This window comes from Phyllopteryx taeniolatus, chromosome 5, assembly GCF_024500385.1.
Source record: "Phyllopteryx taeniolatus isolate TA_2022b chromosome 5, UOR_Ptae_1.2, whole genome shotgun sequence".
NCBI classification, from domain to species: Eukaryota; Metazoa; Chordata; class Actinopteri; order Syngnathiformes; family Syngnathidae; genus Phyllopteryx; species Phyllopteryx taeniolatus.
In genome coordinates, this window is record NC_084506.1 from 22,143,736 (window position 1) to 22,163,855 (window position 20,120).

At 42.8% G+C, this 20,120-nt stretch overlaps 1 protein-coding gene across 3 annotated transcripts in view; it reads right to left on the reverse strand.

Annotated features, from left to right (window-relative positions):
• The window catches only part of cntn1a (contactin 1a), an 81,742-nt gene that overhangs the window by 6,564 nt on the left and 55,058 nt on the right, over positions 1-20,120 (reverse strand). For all 3 annotated transcript variants that reach the window (XM_061773761.1, XM_061773759.1, XM_061773760.1), the window contains 15 exons: positions 19,503-19,684; positions 18,864-18,988; positions 18,380-18,497; positions 16,896-17,043; positions 14,719-14,846; positions 12,877-13,049; positions 11,800-11,923; positions 8,471-8,632; positions 6,894-7,043; positions 6,374-6,444; positions 5,144-5,378; positions 3,661-3,764; positions 3,126-3,315; positions 469-581; positions 240-396 (listed from right to left, as the gene is read on the reverse strand). In XM_061773761.1, coding sequence (XP_061629745.1) covers positions 240-396; positions 469-581; positions 3,126-3,315; positions 3,661-3,764; positions 5,144-5,378; positions 6,374-6,444; positions 6,894-7,043; positions 8,471-8,632; positions 11,800-11,923; positions 12,877-13,049; positions 14,719-14,846; positions 16,896-17,043; positions 18,380-18,497; positions 18,864-18,988; positions 19,503-19,684 — 2,180 coding nt within the window. The remainder of the gene's footprint in view (positions 1-239; positions 397-468; positions 582-3,125; positions 3,316-3,660; positions 3,765-5,143; positions 5,379-6,373; positions 6,445-6,893; positions 7,044-8,470; positions 8,633-11,799; positions 11,924-12,876; positions 13,050-14,718; positions 14,847-16,895; positions 17,044-18,379; positions 18,498-18,863; positions 18,989-19,502; positions 19,685-20,120) is intronic.

Genomic DNA, 20,120 nt, shown 5'->3' on the forward strand with positions numbered 1-20,120 from the left:
TGTAAAATTTCATATCTGAGCCTTGTGCTCTGAAATCTGGAGTGACATTCCCATTCTGGCCTATGGGAACTATCTCACTGTGACAAATTATAGCCTGCTGCCAACTTTGAACCTTTTATAATTTAATGTGCAAATGTTTGGCCAGCAGTGAACACATAATATCAGCAAAGTCCTGTGTATGTAAGATTGCTATGTTCAGCTCTCACTTAAGAAACCAAAATAGGTTCTAGTTGCATTACCCATAATGAAGATATGTGACACAGCTCCGTCGCCGCCCTCCGTATACGCTCGGACCTCCACCACGTAGGTCTCGTTTTCAAAGAGGGGGAGTTCAATGTGCCGCCATTTGGTCATGTACAGCGTGCCTGTAGATTGACCCTGTGGCCTGTACAGCACCTGCACACAAAGCACACGTGCTAAAGTCGGCAAAAGTCAACTCAAGCCAATTTCATAAATTTGTGCACTCACTTTGTAACCGTCCACTGGTGCCTCGTTTGCCAGTGTCTCCACGTGTTCCCAGGCGACGTTTACCGCCTTGCCCTTGAACTTTTTACTTATGATTCTAGGGGCTTGACCAGGAGCTGAAGAAATAAAAAAAAATTACAACAACAACGATTAATGTGGGACGACCTAATAAGGTGAAGTACTACTTACAGTAAACCAGAGCTATTCGTTGGCCAACCGCGAATAGTGAAAAACCAGGAGTAATTGACCCCCGCCCAAAATGTTTATAAAAAAAACCAAAAACAAATATACCACAAACTATGGGACCAAAAGAGTTTAGTAAAATTTTAAACTTGAATTTCAACAGTGTTTGTTTGTTTGCGTGAGATTTTTAATAGCCACGAAGCAGAGCAAAAACATGCACATGGCGAAGATTCTCCGTAACAACCCCGGCTAAACTTAGCTCCTCCCCGACATTCAAAGATCATAGAACAGTCGAGATGCATCACTTCAACAAACTTTCTTGATGCCAAATACTACTTTCCTATTTGCCAGCGCTTTGCAAGCACCTTCCACAGGGAACAAAAAGCAAATACCTTAATTTGTCCCCTCCTTGAGCCTTATTGTGATGGAGGGGTTTGTGTGTCCCAGTGATCCTAGGAGCTAAGTTGTCTGGGGCTTCACGGTAGGCAAACACCCATGGCAGACAAAGCCCGGCTCTAAAAACCCCTATGACGAACAAAATAAATGGATATAGGTTTCCCGTTCCCAGACGAGGGTCACCAGGGGCCCCCTCTGGAGCCAGGCCTGGACGTGGGGCTTGAAGGGGAGCGCCTGGTGGCCGGGCATGCACCCATGGGGCCCGGCCGGTCACAGCATGACAGGGTACCGTGGGTCCCCCTTCCCGTGGGCTCACCATCTGTGGGAGGTGCCATAGGGTTCGGGTGCAGTGTGAGCTGGGCGGTGGCCGAAGGCGGGGACCTTGGCGATCTGATCCCTGGCTACAGAAACTGGCTCTAGGGATGTGGAATGTCACCTCTCTGGCATGGAAGGAGCCTGAGCTGGTGTGTGAGGTCGAGAGGTTCCGACTAGATATAGCCGGGCTCACCTCCACACACGGCTTGGGCTCTGGTACCAGTCCTTTTGAGAGGGGTTGGAAACTCTTCCACCCTGGAGTTCCCCACGGTGAGAGGGGCCGAGCAGGTGTGGGTATACTTATTGCCCCCCGGCTCGGCACCTGTACGTTGGGATTCACCCCGGTGGATGAGAGGGTAGCCTCCCTCCGCCTTCGGGTGGGGGGACGGGTCCTGACTGTTGTTTGTGCCTATGCACCAAACAGCAGTTCAGAGTACCCACCCTTTTTGGAGTCCTGGGAGGGGGTGTTGGAGAGCGCTCCCACCGGTGACTCCATTGTTCTGCTGGTGGACTTCAATGCTCACGTGGGCAATGACAGTGAGACCTGCAAGGGCGTGATTTGGAGGAACGGTCCCCCCGATCAGAACCTGAGCGGTGTTCAGTTATTGGACTTCTGTGATCACCACGGATTGTCCATAACGAACACCATGTTCAAGCATAAGGGTATCCAGAGGTGCACTTGCCACCAGGACACCCTAGGTCGCAGTTCGATGATCGACTTTGTGTTCTTGTCATCGATATTGCGTCTGAGTGGACCATGTTCCACGCCTCCATTGCTGAGGCGGCTGACTGGAGCTGTGGTCGTAAGGTGGTCGGTGCCTGTCGTAGCGGCAATCCCCGAACCAGTTGGTGGATACCAGCGGTGAGGGATGCCGTCAAGTTGAAGGAGGAGTCCTATTAGGCCTTTTTGGCCTGTGGGACTCCTGAGGCAGCTGATGGGTACTGGCTGGTCAAGCGGAACGCAGCTATGGTGGTCACTGAGGCAAAAATTCGGACGTGGGAGGAGTTCGGTGAGGCCATGGAGAACGATTTCCGAACGGCTTCGAGGAAACTATGTTCCACTATCCGCCGTCTCAGGAGGGGGAAGCAGTGCACCATCAACACTGTGTAGAGTGGGGATGGAGGGCTGCTGACCTCGACTGGAGAAGTCGTGAGGCGGTGGGGAGAATACTTCGAAGAGCTGCTCAATTCCACCGACACGCCTCCCCATGAGGAAGCAGAGTCCGGGGTCTCTGAGGTCTATGGACACAAGCTGTGGGTCATGATCAAAAGAACAAGATCCCGGATACAAGCGGCTGAAATGGGTTTCCTCCGCAGGGTGTCCGGGCTCTCCCTTAGAGATAGGGTGAGAAGCTCGGTCATCCTGGAGCAGCTCAGAGTAGAGCCGGTGCTCCTCCGCATTGAGAGGAGCCAGATGAGGTGGGTCGGGCACCTCCTGGACGCCTCCCTGGTGAGGGCACATCCCAGCGGGAGGAGACCACGGGCATGACCCAGGACACGCTGGAGAGACTACGTCTCTCACCTTGTTTTGGAACGAGTCGGGATCCCCTCGGAAGAGCTGGAGGAAGTGGCTGGGGAGAGGGAAGTCTGGGCTTCCCTGCTAAAGCTACTGCCCCCGTGACCCGACCTCGGATAAGCGGTAGAAAATGGATGGATGGATGGATGGATGGTAATTTGTGAATAGCAAACCACACATAAAATAAAAAGAATAAATAAACGATAAAAATAAAGGTTCACTATATACAACATCGTCATAGACAACTTACGCGGTTTCTTGGTGTGGATCTCAAGGCGCTCGCTCGCCGGCCCATATCCCGCGGAGTTGTAGCCCCGGATCTCAATGAGGTAAAGGGAGTCGGGCTTCATTCCGTCCACTCTGGTATGGTTTTCCCTACTGGACACCACCACTCTGTGGGCACCCCCTTCACTGTCTTCCTGTTTTCTCCAGTACTTAACCTGAGAACCAAGAGCATGGTAAAAATTAGTAAAAATGAGCAGGTATACGCTCTGAGTTACTGTAGTATATCCTATGGTAGTGTTTGAAAACAATTGCAACTTGAAAGTCGACCTGACACTCACAAAATTCTGAATATGAGCAAAATTCTCAGGAAAAGTATGAATCTAAAGTTAGACAAAAATGTGAAATGTCAATATATCTTGTAACTTTTCTGTTAGAGAATTAATTCAATATTTCCTATTGGAAAATGGATTATAAGTGTCTCGGAATGGACTGTGTTCCACCTTAGAGGGGCCTGTATAGATAATTTTCTAATTGTGTGTGTGTAATATTCATGTACTGACCTGGTATCCGTCTATGTTGCTCTGTGAGATAGGGATCCACCATACAACAGCTTCGGTGGCAGAGAGCGCTTTGCCGTCAATGCTTCCGGGAGCATCGGTGAGTGCTTGAACAAGACACATAGTATCAAAATTCATCTCCATGAGCAAGATACTGAATCCCCCAGTTGCTCCTGATGCTGCGTCATCAGTAGGTGAACGAGTCAAAGCGCATTTGAGTACCTTGAAACTAAGTCAAAAAGCCCATTTACCAAAATATATGTGTGAGTGGGCTATACTTGGTGTAAAGTGTCACACTCACTAAATTGCAATGTTAAGGTTAAAATTTCCATAACTGAACTTTTCCAGATTTTCCCTAAAACACTGAGCCAGCGGTTTTGAGCCACACAGGCTCACCTGGCTCAGACATACAGTACTAAGAAAGGCATGCTCTTGCAGATCCCTTGTCCAGACTGCAGAAGTGTTGAGGCTACTCTCTCTACTCAAAATTGTAATATAATGTTTTTATCATAATAAAAAACATCTAAATGCATGAATTGTTTGGTCATTCTAATGTGAAGACACCCCTTCGTAAAAGACTCAAAGCGAGGCACTTGGACATCTGCTGTAAAGTAGCCATTAGTAGTAGACCAGGAGCCACTGGATTACAAGGATTGCGTAAGAGTAATTTGTTAAATGAAAAATAGGGAGATCAAATATTCAGCATCTGGTTGTGAAATGGTTCACTGAAATATGTTCATTTAACAGGGCCACATTTAACACTATACACTGTATACAATGCATGTTTGTTTTTATTTATTACCGGTACTTAATTTAATATTAAAGAGGGTTACTGTGTTTGAAGTTAAATATTTCAACAGAGCTCAATATCTGTCTGCCTGTGCCCTGATCAAATTCAACAAAATCGCATTAGACCAGCGGTGAAGTCAGCACCGGCAGTTAGACGAGGTCTGAGCAGGCGTAAATTCGTCACTCCGCCAGGCGCATATCGACACACCCATACTGTGCCAGAACGCCCAGCTTGGCGCAGACTGGTCTGCCAAATTGGCAAACACCCACAGCAAGCGTTGCGCTTGCACAAAAATCAGAATCAGCCAGCCTTTGCGCCCCGCCGCAGATTTGCTGTCTACAAATATAGAACCCCATGTGTATGTTTGATGAGCCAACGGGCGGCATTTCACGCAATTAAACGTTCCGAATGATCCCACCTCAGTTTGGGCCAGAAAAAACCCTGAATGGCATGCTCTCAAGTGTTGCTGTGGCAAACTGACTTGACTGAGTGTGCGAGTGGTCTGTCAGTAAAGGTTAGTATCTGTTCAAGGTTGACATCTCAATAATCGCCCCCAACAAAAGGCGAGAGCAGAAAATGGGGCTCACTTTCAAGAGGGTATTAACATTCTACACGTCCACACATGAGAAATCCGTGGTGAGAAGATGACAAATTGAAGGCACTGATCGATGCTATCACAGTTCTGGTGATGCTCACCATCTTGCGCGGAAAAAATGGTCTGCGGCAGACTGTAGGGTCCCTCCCCTTTGCTGTTGTATGCTTGGATTTTCACAATGAACTCTGTCGCAGGAGCGATGGAGGGATCTTTGTGCACGTAGCGTTCGGCTTGGGGGTCCGACACGGTCACCTGTGTCCACTCAACGCCGGCTCGAGGTTTGAAGGCCACGATGTAGCCAAAGTAAGGCCCGTAGTAGTACTGCTCCTGGACAGGCTGGTGAAGATAACAATGGCAATAATGTCATTCACTGAAGCTATTAGCGAGAACCAAAGGACACGAAGGACGATGGATTACAAGGCTACACCTTTTTTATAACCACTAGATGGCGGCATACATTTATAAAATGTGAAAGTTTTTTTCCATTTGCCCCTATACCTATGTATGATACGCACTATTGACTTTTGACAATTTTTGGGTGGGAAAAAAATGCGCATTATACACGAGAAATTACGGTAGTAATATCACAGAGGAAATGAACCGATGTTAGCAATACTAATTAGCTTCTTAGCTAGGTATCTACCTCGGTAGCTAGTCTATAGTATTTATTTCACCAATTGTAGACACTCCTTTATCAAAACATACAGTGATGAAAATTAAATATAATGTAAAGGATCTAAACAATTATTGCCACATTCTTTGCCTCAACTCAATGGACATTGTGCTGCTCTTTCTGGTGTGTATGCCTTGGCCAACTCGGAGCAGTATAACACAGAGATACGGAGCTACTGTACATGGAGACGGTCTCAGCATATCAGTAATATTAGTCATTCTTCACAGAGGATAAAGAAAATATTGTCATATTGTCTGTCTACATGTGTTATATGCGTAAATAATAATTATTTTCACTTTAATTATTTTTATCTTTTTTGCAGCCCACCCCATCGATGACTGCCTCCGGGATGATGACGATAAGTATTCAATCTGTTAAGTCCGTCAGCACCCCTCCCTCGATGAATGGTTGCTGGTCTGCAAAATTAATGTACTTGCATGAACCGATCCATGGTGGGAATAAGGTTGGGGACCACATAGAGATATACCCTAACAACATGACACAAATGCTATTCATTAGCCTGTCTATGGCATTTCCCATTTCGCATTAGCATTAATCTGAATGACTGCGCGGAATGACTAATATCCTGAGCTACCCTAAAGTACACATTACATTCACCCTGTATAAGACCGTGAGCTAGTGAAAAGTCCAAACTTACCGTCCACGTGATGGTCAGCTCCCTGTTTGTCCCGCCGCCTCCGCCCACATCCGAGGGCGCCACCACAGGACCTACGACGAGAGCGCGACGGTAAAACTCCCGGAGCTAACATGCAAAGAATGCGCACAAACCACTCCAACCCACACAGGCTGTAACTACCTAACCACGACATCCTTCTCAATATCTCCTCCTGTGCCAAGTGCAACACCTTCATCACTGATTTATTTATTTATTTATTTTGAAGAGGGTCTGTGATTTTCATTGTATACTTGAAATTCAGAACACGCTTTCCTCAAAATGCTCATTTGTGGAGGTTTGTGTGGTCACTTAGGCTTGTTGTGAAGGAGGTCAGCGTAGGTCTTTGTTGCTAACTTGTATTTACTGCGATACTCATCATAACCAAAGAGTTATTCAAGACAGTAAGAAAAAAAAAAAAGAATGAAAATCAGCACGGAAAGCTGGGCTGTAATACTGCCTTTCCATTCCATGACCTTTTACTGACTAATTCGCATGATCTTACTTGAGGCCAGGGTTTTCGCTTTGTGAGATGGGATGCTCGGGGTGCCTGTGCCCAGTGTGTTGGTAGCGATCACCCTGAAATCGTACTCGGACCAGGGCACCAAGTCCACCACAGTGGCCGTCTCTGCGTTCCCTTCAATGTCTGGTGGAGCTGTAACGACAAGGCTGACATTGTAGGGCTTCAAGATATTGATGGTGGGCTACAAACTATTCTATGACACCGTTGTCGGATGGCAACCTCGTAAGTAAATTTTATGATGATTCCTGCAGTTTTGTAGCTGAACAACATTGCATTTCAAACATTACATTTCTTCTGCACTGGTAGCCAGTGTTGTTCAACACAACATGTACAGTGAACACCCCTGCCTATGCACACTTTGCTATTCAGGAAGTTATCTCCTTCTTGTCACCGAAAACTCACCTTGATGCAATTTTCGAAACGTTCTAAGATGTCATAAGATGCTGCCAAAGCTGCATATATAGGAAAGTGTCAAGGAACTATGTTGAAGTGAGACGTCTAGACTGAAAGACAAGCTTTGTATGTTGGGGAGGAACTAAATTTAGCCTGGGTTGTAAGTGGACGTTACGGAAAGTCTTCGCCATGTGTATGCACACGTATGCTTACGGTGCATTTTTTCCAGATCAAGTCATCCGTAAGACATTTATTTTTAAGGGTAATGTTGTCAGATGAGACTGAAATGATTTGATCGATCTATCTATCTATCTATCTATCTATCTATCTATCTATCTATCTATCTGTCTGTCTGTCTGTCTGTCTGTCTGTCTGTCTGTCTGTCTGTCTGTCTGTCTGTCTGTCTGCCTGCCTGCCTGCCTGCCTGCCTGCCTGCCTGTCTGTCTGTCTATCTATCTATCTATCTATCTATCTATCTATCTATCTATCTATCTATCGATCGATCTATCTATCTATCTATCTATCTGAGTTTTGAGTCTATGAACGTCACACAATGAGCTTGCTTGTGCAGCCGCATAAGAATACGTGGTCATGCAGCACAAGATGGCATGCTCACTTACCTTCATTTTTAGTTTTTCATTTGATTGTTTAATATTTATGTCCTAGAAGTGTTTTCATATTTGCTGTCATTTCAGAATGAGCCTCAAATGCACTCCAACCTTTACAGGTGAACTTTACTTGACCTTCTCTAAACCTTTGAATGCTCATGTTCAGCTGTTCGCTGTTCCAGTACTTTTTTCACAACTTGCTGTTCTCTAACACGGAGCTGAACGGCAAAATTCGTAACAGGTTTTGATCATAAATCGGCCAATACATTTCCACGGAAAATTTTAAACATACAGTCATGCCTGGGTCTACGTTTCTGGTGCTACATATGTCAAATAACAGTCCATTGACAACAACAATATTGCCTTCAAATTACACAGAGCATCTGTTGCCTACTTGAGTGCTCATTCCTTTAAAACAATAAAGATTGTCAATTTTTGGAAACCTTAGTTTAAAGGTGTCATTTTACGCTTAGCATCATGTAGGTTCTCTAGATAGCTGGTCATTATAAAAGCCATGGGATGAACTTAGAGGTAGTGCTGTTTATTTGGCGTTCTCACATGTGGTGGCGTTCTTCCACACGTCCGGGGAGAAGGCGTCCCTATACTGGATGGTATATTTGGAGATAGGGCTGTGGTTGTCTGCTCCACGGCTCCACTGCAGCGCTACGTTCTTGTCACTTTTGTCTATCACTCGCAGCCCCGCCGGAGCCCCGGGGGGTCCTGGGTTGAGCAACAGAGGAGATGAGTTAGTGTTGCTTGATGGCTCGGGAAAATAACACACCTCCTCCAGTGGCAAATTCAAGCACTTTGGGGATGTTTTTTTCCAAGCATTTTAAAGAGACAGCAGACTACATATTGTAGACAAATTCAGTACAGCAATGTCACTAGCATCAAATATCTAAATACGTTTTTGTCCTTGTTCTTAGGTACATTTCATTGAATGCTATTCATGTAAAAATGCAGTATGCATGTGATAATGAGTAAAAGTGCGGTGTAAGATTACTAGGGAATACTAAAAAACATAATTGTCTTAAATTTTTGTGTTTAAAAAATATATATCATAAAAATATCAATTTAATCATTTGTGAAAACAACAAATTGCAGGTAAAACAAAAATGATAAATTACTCCTTGGGCCATTTCAATTTTTTAAATTTCTATTTTACTAGTGTTATATTTGATTAATTAATTAATTAATTTAAATATACATATGAAGTTTGTCATTGTTAAAATGTATTATTTATTACTATTGTATGTTTTTATTTTATTACATTAAATATTACTATAAAAAGGGGCTAATGGAGAAGAAAAGCAATAAATGCTGTCATCGTATGTGTAAATATTTTATAACTTTAATGTCAAGGGTTGGTGTCATCATAGCAACCAAAATGCCTTTTACATTTTTTAATATTCTTATATTTATTCTTATTTTAATTTATTACATATTATTTTGAAATACATATCCATCCATCCATTTTCTGAGCCGCTTCTCCTCACTAGGGTCGCGGGTGTGCTGGAGGCTATCCCAGCTATCATCGGGCAGGAGGCGGGGTACACCCTGAACTGGTTGCCAGCCAATCGCAGGGCACATACAAACAAACAACCATTCACACTCACATTCACACCTACGGGCAATTTAGAGTTGTCAATTAACCTACCATGCATGTTTTTGGGATGTGGGAAGAAACCGGAGTGCCCGGAGAAAACCCACGCAGGCATGGGGAGAACATGCAAACTCCACACAGGCGGGGCCGGGGATTGAACCCCGGTCCTCAGAACTGTGAGGCAGACGCTCTAATGAAATGCATATGTACTTTTTTATTTAATTATAACTATACAAAAGGGATTAATGCAGTAGAAATTGAATGAATACATGCTATCATTGTATGTGTAAATATTTTCCAATGGCATCGTCATAGCAACTAATAATTTTTACATATAAATAGGCTTATATTTTTTCTCATTTTAATTCCTTTTATAATTTATTATTTTAAAATACAATAATAATTATAATGCAATAATTTTGCAAATAATTATTTATTATTATTGCATTTTTTTATTTTATCATATTAATTATGACAATACAAAGGGGATATATGCAATAGATAATTGATTGAATATATGCTACGACCATATGCGTACATTTTTTTCCAATTTCAATATTAAATTTTTTATATAGTCCCTTATGTCCTTTTATTGGGCTTGATATATATAGATAATTTGGGTTGAAAATACCCAGAGTGTCCTTTTTGTTTTGTTGTCACTTTTCCTGAGATGAGTGGGTGTGTAGCAACCACGAAGTGGGCAGATACTTGAATAAATAGTAACTTTTTAAGTCACACACACACGGGAAATCTTGTGCGGTCGTTTTGCAAGACTTATGCCGTTTATAGTCTTTTGCATTTAATTGACAAACCTCATAGATGTCAAATTTAAACTAAGTCATTAACTTATTTTCACCATAAAAAAGTAGAAACAAATTTATTTTGAAGGAGGGGCAACTTTAAAAGAGAAGGCATTGTCATAGAAACTAAAAAAAAAATTTTGTTCAACATAGAGAGGAGAAACACATGCGCAAATTAGATAGATGGAAACTAGCTCAGTGATCTAACCCACAGTTGGCCTGAAATATGCACGAGTGTGTCTCTCGTTTCTTCCACTGGAACATAAGAAAAAAATATATTCCCTGATAGCAAAACTACAAGTATGTAGTATCAGCCTCACTCCAAACCCACAGCCTCACTAATAAACTCACGAACCTGAACCAAGATGACTAAGGCGATTAGGTGGTCAAATCTGGACAGGCCTGGATGGTGGCGTCAAAGATCTGGAGCAGTTTCATCAGAGATTAGGCCCTTTTGACGTATTTGTACACTACTGTCATGTTATGGACGTCGAGCGTGGTGATAAAAAGGATTGTTTAGAGAGCAACTGTCATGCCAGTGTACAATAACATACTATTATACCGTCTTCCTGGAGCTAATCCTGACACAGTAAATGTCTATCCTTCAACACCACCTCTCTGCAGTCAACCCACTGACATTTAGGCCTGCATTAGTCACGGCCTGTGTTTAGAGAACCTCACAGTCATTTGCAGTGTGCGTCCACCTGTGTGACTGTGCAATACTGTGTTGTGAAAGTCGTGCTGGTGGCACAACACATTTCCTTTGATCGTTATTTGGAAGGCGAGCTGTCACTCACCGTTAAGTACGTGGTGATAACAATCATCAATCATCAGGGGCAGAATGTTATTGTTGCTGTATGGCGCTTTTTCACTGCACAGCGGCTCGGCCTTGCGGACCCACCCGACCTACCACTTCTCAATAGTGAGAAAGAGCTAAATCTAGCACCACTGAAAACATCAGTCGGAAAGACACATGCTAGCAAACAACAAAAACGGAGAATGAAGCTCTTTACTTTCTCAGCATGTGGCCGTAGATTTCATCCAAGAGGAGAGTAAGAAAATGGCAAGAAAATGGACCCCTGCCGCAAAATGGAGACTGGGGAGTGTAATGGCATAAAGGTCAAAGCTAAGGCACAGCGACAGGCTAATGGTCGCACGTGTGTCTATTTTTGGAGACCAATTTTATTTGAGTGGAAACTGAGGGTCGCACGTAAACCGGAGCATGACAGTAAAGTAGAGATTGTGGAGTACATGGGCTTGTCACTGGCATAACATCATACCTACACCTTTTTCTCCCATGAAAAGGTTTCAATAGCTCTCTTATAGATTGTAGTTTAGAGAAATACTATTAAACGTTAATCCTATTTAATTAGGGTAGGTAGATCCCATAATAAATTCTGGTCGCTGTGTCAAGAACACACACTTGACTGGTTTTCTAATTATAGCTCTTGTTATAGTAATTCTACAGTAAGAGCATGACTCACCTCTTACGACCAGGCTGGCAGAGGAGGTCACGTTGTCCACGGTCGTCTGTGCTGCGCAGGTGTAAATCCCAGCGTGCTTCAACTGGGCATTCTTGATCATCAGCTCGCCAGCTGAGCTCCCGTTCTGCAAAACACAACAATTGTTAAACTTGAATGACTCATAGACAGGTGAAAATTTAATCTACAAATGTTTTAAAGTAGTCGATATCTGATTGTGTCACTTTTGAGTCCTTCTGCAAGTCGAAGCAAGCAGCCGGCCACAGCGCACGCTAACTGGCGAGAGGTCGAGAGCCATGCCTACGAGCGATGTAGAAGTGGAGATGGCAAAACGGCAGCCGGGATGTGTGCAATTGCTGGAAGGTTCCAGCTTGTTGTTACACACGCCCTCACTGATGAGATCCAGCCCTCTGTTATGCATACACTTGCCGGCAAGATGAAGATAGGCAGTCCGCCAAGGGATGCAGAAGACCAGGCGGCTAAACACGAGGCGGAAGGAACGCACATAGTCGCCGGCGAGATCGAGCTCGCTGTTGCGCACACGAGAGCCGGCCAGCTGTTATGCGTACACTTGCTGGCGAGATGATGAGAGGCCAAGCATCCAAAAATTTTAATCAGACAATTTTGTAATTTCAATTTTTGTATTTTGTATAAATTATTATTAACATTGCATGTTTTGTTTTTTTATTATATGAATTATTTAAATACAAAGAGGATCATAACTTTGAAATTGCAATGAGGAGAAATGGAAGAAAAATAATTTCAAGGGTTAATGAGTATGCTAAACTCATTTTGGAGGGTCAAATGCTGTTATGAATACTTCCTAAACCATATTAAATCAAGCGGACCACATTTTATGTGCGGAAAAAAACTAAACAAAACCCGATATTATGTAAAACCCATCAAATTCCAATGTGGTGTGTGGCAAGTGTCCACAGCACTGACCACCACTCCGCAGAGTGAGCAATTCGGTTTGAATCAATTGATGCTATCAGAAATAGCCATTTTACTAAACTGCATAAAATGCACCGTTAAACCGGGCGACTTCCAACTCAGTGCAAATCTTTCATCGCCTCTCACCGGGGTGCGTTCGTAATGCTGGCTGTCCTTGTCGAGGTCGATGACTCGGCCGTCCAGGGACCAGATGAAGACGATGTCCAGGGAGGAGTCATGTGACGCGGCGCACTGCATCCAGGCGTTTTCCCTCACTTTGACATCGGCGTTGGAGGGGGCCAAGGTGATCTTTGTGGAGTCTGATGGGGTCACCAATATGAGGGGTCGTCAGGGACATTCAATAATAATTCCGTTTTTTTGCCCTCACACACACTACTTTAACATTCTCATACACATTTTTGAAACGTTTTCATTCGCACTAATGAAACACTTTCATACACACTACTGACTCTCATAACTAGTGATTTTTTTTTTCACTCACACAGTCCTAAAACGCTCTCATGCAAATTACTGAACACTCTCATTCACTCTACTAATATGCTCTCATACACACTACTGAAACACTCTCATACATACTACTTAAATGCTCTCACACATACTACTAAGATACTGTCACACTCACTACTGAAATGCTCTGTCACACACATGAACACGAATGACAGTTTTTTGTGGTCACACGCACTACTTTAACATTCTCATGCACATTTTTGAAACGCTTTCATTCACACTAATGAAACACTTTCATACACACTACTGAAACACTCTCACACACTACTGATTATTTTTTTTCATTCACACAGTCCTAAAACACTCATACAAACTACCGAAACACTCTCAAAAACACTAGTGAAATGCTCTCACAGTGATACTGAAACAGTTCACACAATACTAAAACACTCACACACACTACTGAAACACTCTCATACACACAACTGAAATGCTTTGATACACTATTGAAATGCTATCCTACTCCCTACTGAAACACTTTTGTACTCGCTACTGAGAGGCTCTCATAAATACTACTGAAATGCTACATACACAATACAAAAACACTCATACACACTACTGAAACACTACCACACACTGATGAAGTGCTCTCATACTCACTTCTGAAATGCTCTCATTATCACTTCTGAAACGCTCTTATACTCTCATTCACACGACTGAAATGCTTTCACACACTACTAAAACACTGACACACATTAATGAAAAATTCACACACACTACTGAAACGCTCTCACGTCACACAATATTAAAACACTTCCACACACCCTTTAGAAACTTTCTCAACCACAATATTGAAAAAGGTATTTCACTATATTTATGATTGCATTTCAGAATCAGAATCATCATTTTTTTTTAATCTTTATATTACATTTACATACACTATTACATAAGAAATCATCAGAAATATTTTAAATGTAGAAAATAGCCTACTGAAAGTATTTTCCTATGGGTTTAATAAAACTGTATAACATAAAGAGAGATGCACCTTTAAAAAAACAAAAAAAAAAAACTTTCATTCCTTTATTGCCCAATGCATAGTATACTGCCTGCTTGTGGAGTGTTGGGGTAAACAAATAAATAAATAGATGGACTACTTCAGTATGCACAGTTGTCCATAGGGGGCAGAAAAGAGCTGCTTATGAGGCACCAGTGGAGGAACCGCTCAAGCCTAACAAGTTGACAGCTTCTATTCTATATATTATCCCCAGTAGCTGTACAATTGACACAAAATCCAATTATATCCTTTATATAAATCACAATGACGCTTATATCTCATTAGATCTGTTCCTAGGCAATACTCGCATGTCTCCGCCGTGAAAAAGTGGCATCTCTCAGATCTGTTATTTAACATCAGTCGACATGTGGAGGTCAGAGAGCACAAGAGTGATGATTGCCCAGCCAAGGCCGATATCAGTCAAACAGTAAGGCAGGCCCCAGATCGGAAGAAGCTTATTTATTTACCTGTTACCGTTAGAGAGCCCGTGCTGTTGGCCTTGCCCAGGTTGTTGTGGGCAAAGCAGGTGTACCTGCCCTCGTCTGTGCGGGTCACGTTGAGGATCTCCAAGCTACCGTCCTCCCAGATGAACATCCTGAAGAGATGGAGCCGGAGAGTATTTGACTCAAGGTAAGGTATTAGGGCTCAGCAAGGCCTTCTTGCCTGGCCAAAACATTATAAGAAGCACTAACTTACATTTTAAACCTAAATTCTAGTGGCGCCTTGAGATATGGGTTGAATTCACTGCATGCCCAGGCTCTTAACTCAAAACACTAAATCATCTTTCCTTGTTGAAATTAATGTAAATGCCATCAAGCCATTCCAGCCTCCCAAACAAATATTTTTGTAATTTGTTTTTTGTTGGGAAAATAGCACTCTTTTATATTTTACTTAATAAAAACATACAGTAGTAACATAACTGAATTTAAGATTGCAAAGAATTAAAACGTTAATCATGATTAAGTTGTTGTGGCTCTTTCTGGTGTGAGTGACTAGTACTGTATAATACAGTCATGCAGACACAAACGAAGAAAAGTTTCACAACTAATGTAAGTGACTCAGCTGCAGTTATATTCGTCTTTTTCGAAGAGGATAAGGAATATATGCCTGTGAATATTGTTATATTGTCAGTCTATACATGTGTTGCTCGACCGTTTGTGTTCAAATATCCGTTGTTTTTAAAGTGTTATAAAATCGCCAGGCTATTCATTTCCCATTATGTCTTAGCATTAAGATAGCAGAGTTTAAGGCAAAGTTATGAGGTTGTTTTATGTGTACTGTAATTCTCTTTGTATTACATTTAGTTTGACAGTAAAGTCTCAAGTGGGAGCGGCCAAACTGGTTCTTGTTGTGAAGTAAGTTAACTGCCACCAAACAGCGCTTCTTTCTCAAATTTTTGCTTGCAAGTCAAATAAAAAAAAAAAAAAAAAAAAAAAAAAGAGTCTGAATGACAGCTCGCCTCACGAAAAACTCGTTAGTAGGTTCACTCGTATCCCCATGCACCACTGTGTTTGTTCTATGAAATGGTATTGTTTTATTCCCAACAGTGTATTTGCAGTGTATTCCAATCAGGTTTCAGCCTCAATGTCTTGCCATGTCAATCTAATCTGCCCAGGGTCTTCGTAGTTGGTGGTGTTCGATGATGTAACTTCAACTATAATGGCAATGGGACTGTTTGTTTAACCAATCTGTTTTAAAATTCATCCTCACAGGCCGGAGTTCTGGCCCTTGATGATGTCAGTATTTTTCCATCTTCTGATTGGTTGGTCGGAGCAAAACTTGTTACAGCCAATTTTGACTAGCAAAACACGTGTGTAGCGATTTGCACACATTAAAATATTTAATAATCAGCATATCTGGTGAGTAGGATTGACTAAATTTACTTAAATCTAACTTAAACATGTTATTAGATAAATATTGATTCTGAACTGCTCCAGATGATGTATTGCATGCTGTTTTTGTATAAACTGATGTCTTCTGGCGGCACGGTCGGGTAAATCCCTACTGAAGGCCCAGGTACCAAATGCATGGGGCGCTACTGGTTTGAATGTTGAAACGCTAAGGTTAAAAGTTCACTGTGTATATTCCATGTGTGGATAACATTAAAAAAAAAAATGGTATAAAAGTGCTTGGAATATGTAATGCTTCTCTAATAAAGTTTGAAATAGAGCGTGTGAGGTTGAAAGTGAGCTGGAGGCAAAAAAATAAAAAATAAAGATGAAATATTCCCTTTTTCTTTGCATATTTCAACCTCATGCATAAAAAATAGCACCCACGCCATCGAGGCGATTAAGGGGCATATGCTGCATAGTAATTTGACCACCGCTCCTCCCGCATTTGGATCCCACCGTGGGGGTGGGGAGAGGGTCAGGGGTCTCCCAGCACCCCCAGATTAGGCTTGTTTTGTCAGCGAGGGGTTTACCCGTGAAGATGAGCTTAACGTCAGGAAAACCACATCAACAACATGCCTTTCAGAATTAGGGAATACGCAGCTTACTTCAATCCCTGAAATGACACATTACAGGAGCGGGGATTCTCTGCGACTCATCCCATGTGGTATTTTGACCCAGATAGAAGAGGGGTGAACCAGAATATGACAGTCTTCAGAGGAGTCAAGGACGTTCTGTGGGGGAGAATCGCTCACCTGCTGGAGTTGGTCAGCAGCTCGGTGTCCTTGCTCCACGAGACTTTCGGCTTGGGTGCGGCTTTGGGTCGACACTTGATCAACACTCGGCCGTTTCTAGGAGCGAGGACGTGCTTGATCGGGTTGTGTTCGAAGGTGGGAGCGCAGTCTGAGACGGGAAAGGAGGGAATATGGATTATTGATGAAAACAAGCACACATTAATGACACATTTTACATTCAGAATGAAGAATTGGCCCCACCATCCACGCAATCAGCCCTCCATTTTCTTTACCGATAATCTTCATTAGGGCCGCATGTGAGCTGGAGCATAGACAATTAAATGTGGTCTAATATGCTATGGAGTGGAGTAATGTGGGATGTAATATTGGCTCTTTGTTGCCTCAGTAAACGTGTAAAATATCGTCTACGCATTCCTGAGTACCAGAAGTCTTCTGCCGAGAGGCCTGAAATCAGGTCATTCTAGTGTGTCGAGCTTATCTACGTCACTAGCGAAGATCTCCGCCTACCTCTCCGCTCCTGAGCCAGCGCTGTCAACTTAACAAACGTGTGCGCTCACAAGTGGTCTTCTACACGGAGGCAACCAATCAGAAGAAAGGAGCGGTCTTAGCTAAATATGGACAAAGCGGATACAAAACTGGGTCAAACAGAAGTAGCTGTCAGAGGGGCCTTTTCTGGACACTCTTATGACAAAACCAAGGTGTGTTTTTTTTAAAAAAAAGCAATTTACACTTTTATACTAGTCCATGTTAGAGAGTCACTCTATGGAGGTCTATATAGCCAAAAATACGGGACCTTTAAAATTAATGGGGGAGTCGGCCCAGGGAAAAAACAAAACATTTGTATTATTTACGTGAGTCCTGTGGAGTTATTAGTAATTTGGGCATGTGTGCATGCAGGTTGTTTCACGTGTTTTGTGTAAACACAGCCATATCTGATACATTATGTCTCAGTTACACAAATAATCTAAAAAAAAATCGGATACAAGATGTAGCTGTGCCTCAGCTCAATGAACAGGCGAGGTTTCTGGCAGTGACAACACAGAAGTAAACAATAATCAATAAATAATACAAACATTAAACAGTGTTAAACTATTTATACAACAGACAAACAAGTCCTAAACTTCAAGACAAACCAAGCCAAAGCTCCGTAAAAAAGAAACAGAGCTCAAGTCTTAAAGGTAATTTTCTTTGTGTTTATAAAAAAAAGACTGTTGTATGCTTTATTGTATTTTCTCCAGATCTTGGAACTGATATTGTGCTTATTTGTCCTTTGTTTTCACTGTGTTAGATGACCACACACTGTGACTGATGAAACCAATCTGCAAATAAAGTGAAGCACCCGTCTGAAAATGTCTCCTCTGTTCATTAGGCTGAGGGACAGCTACACAGAAATTAAATCAGAATTTTGCACTCGGACGTGCAGTGGAAATCCAGCCTTTGTTTTAAATGAAACGTTTCCAAAGCAAACTGCCTTTGAGACTCACCAAACACACGCAGCTCCGCGATGGCAAAGATGACTCCGTGGGGATTCTCAGCGATGCACTGGTACATCCCGGAGTCTTCAAATGTCAGGTTGTTGAACACCATCTCTTTTCTGTCCAACTGTGCGGAATGCCAGTCACAAATGCAATCAAGTAACATTTGAACTAGTCCAAATTGCCTTAGCGAGCAGAAGGCTGCAAATCAAACAGTCGGATGTTGACGTGCACAGATGAGAGGATGCACATTTGACTGGGAGAGGCCTTTATTAATGTATCAGATGCATATTTTAACACCCCCACACTGCTGTCACTGCTATTTATTTATTTTTTTCTAATTGTTTATACTGGCAGCAGCTCAAAAGCAACAGGGACTTTCTCTTGACATAACAAGCTGTCTATGTGCCAGCTGTCTGTCAGTGTCGGCTGGGCTGCAAACACTACAACATGCTGGGTAAATGTGCATGCAATGAATGGGCTTGAACATTACCGGTTCTCCGTTCTTCAGCCAGCGGATGTGCGGTTTGGGTTTGCCCCTGGCCAAGCAGGACATGGTGTAGGCGCTGCCGAGGTCTTTATCTGCGTTGCTGATGTGCTCCACCCACTCAGGAAAAGCTGCAAAATGTGGAAGGGAAACGCACGTGAGTTAAAGCTATTGTTGAATCAGACATTTAAAGCAGGACAAGGTTCCAAAGTGGCTGGGGTGTTCCACTTTGAAATAGAAACCGCGTCACATTGAACGCATCGGTCAAAGAGAGACACGCTAACAAACAACACCAATGGAGAACGAGAGTGTCCTGTATTTACTTATCGGGTAAAGGAGATGTCTTTTATTCAAGGGGAGACTGTGGGCAGAAAGAACCGCCAAAGCAAAATGGACACTCTGGGGCACAATAATACAGCGTCCAGAGTTAAGGCATAGCAACACAAATATCTGACATTTCTCATTCAAGGAGACTTGAGGGCAGCAAGAAAAGGGAGCGCTGCAGCAAAGCAGAGACTGTTGGGCATAATTATGCAGCATCCAGAGCTCGGACACAGCAAAACAGTAAGCTAATATTAGCGTAAGGTTTATTTGTTTTTGAAGACAAACTTTTTTCAAGTGGAAACTGAAGATACCTGTACATACCTTCCACAGACAAAAGTGCACTGTGGTAGTCCTTTCCCTTGGAGTTGGCTGCCTCGCACTGATACGAGCCGCCGTCTTCTGACCGCACGTTGTACAGGTGCAGGTGAGCCCCCGCCATGCGCACCTCATGGTTGGGTGGAAGCTCTCCGTTCAACTTCCTCCAGCGGATCTCTGGGACGGGGCTGGACAAAGACAGAGATGGCAAAGACAATATATTGCCATAAAATCAACTTAATGTACATAGACATTATTGGCTCTTTTACTGCCATCTGCTGCCTCATTTTTGTTTTGCAGAAAACTCAGTTTGGATCTCTCAATGCGATGCAGTACAGTTCTACACCCAACTACAACAACCACAACACTTACGCCAATAGATGGCATAAGTGAAAAAAAAGATTTGCAAATTAATGTTGTCAACGTTCAGGGGTTCATTTGTGCAAAAACCCTTGGAGTTAGTCAAAGTACAAGCCCTGGAATTCATCCAAAATGGGCTACTTCAATTCATAATGTCCAACTTGCAGTTTAATTCTGGGCAGGCTTTTTCCCCCCGTGTGTTCTATTATGATAGACATGTCTACCAAAGTTTGTGTTGATTAGTGAAATTGGGGTTGGGGGATC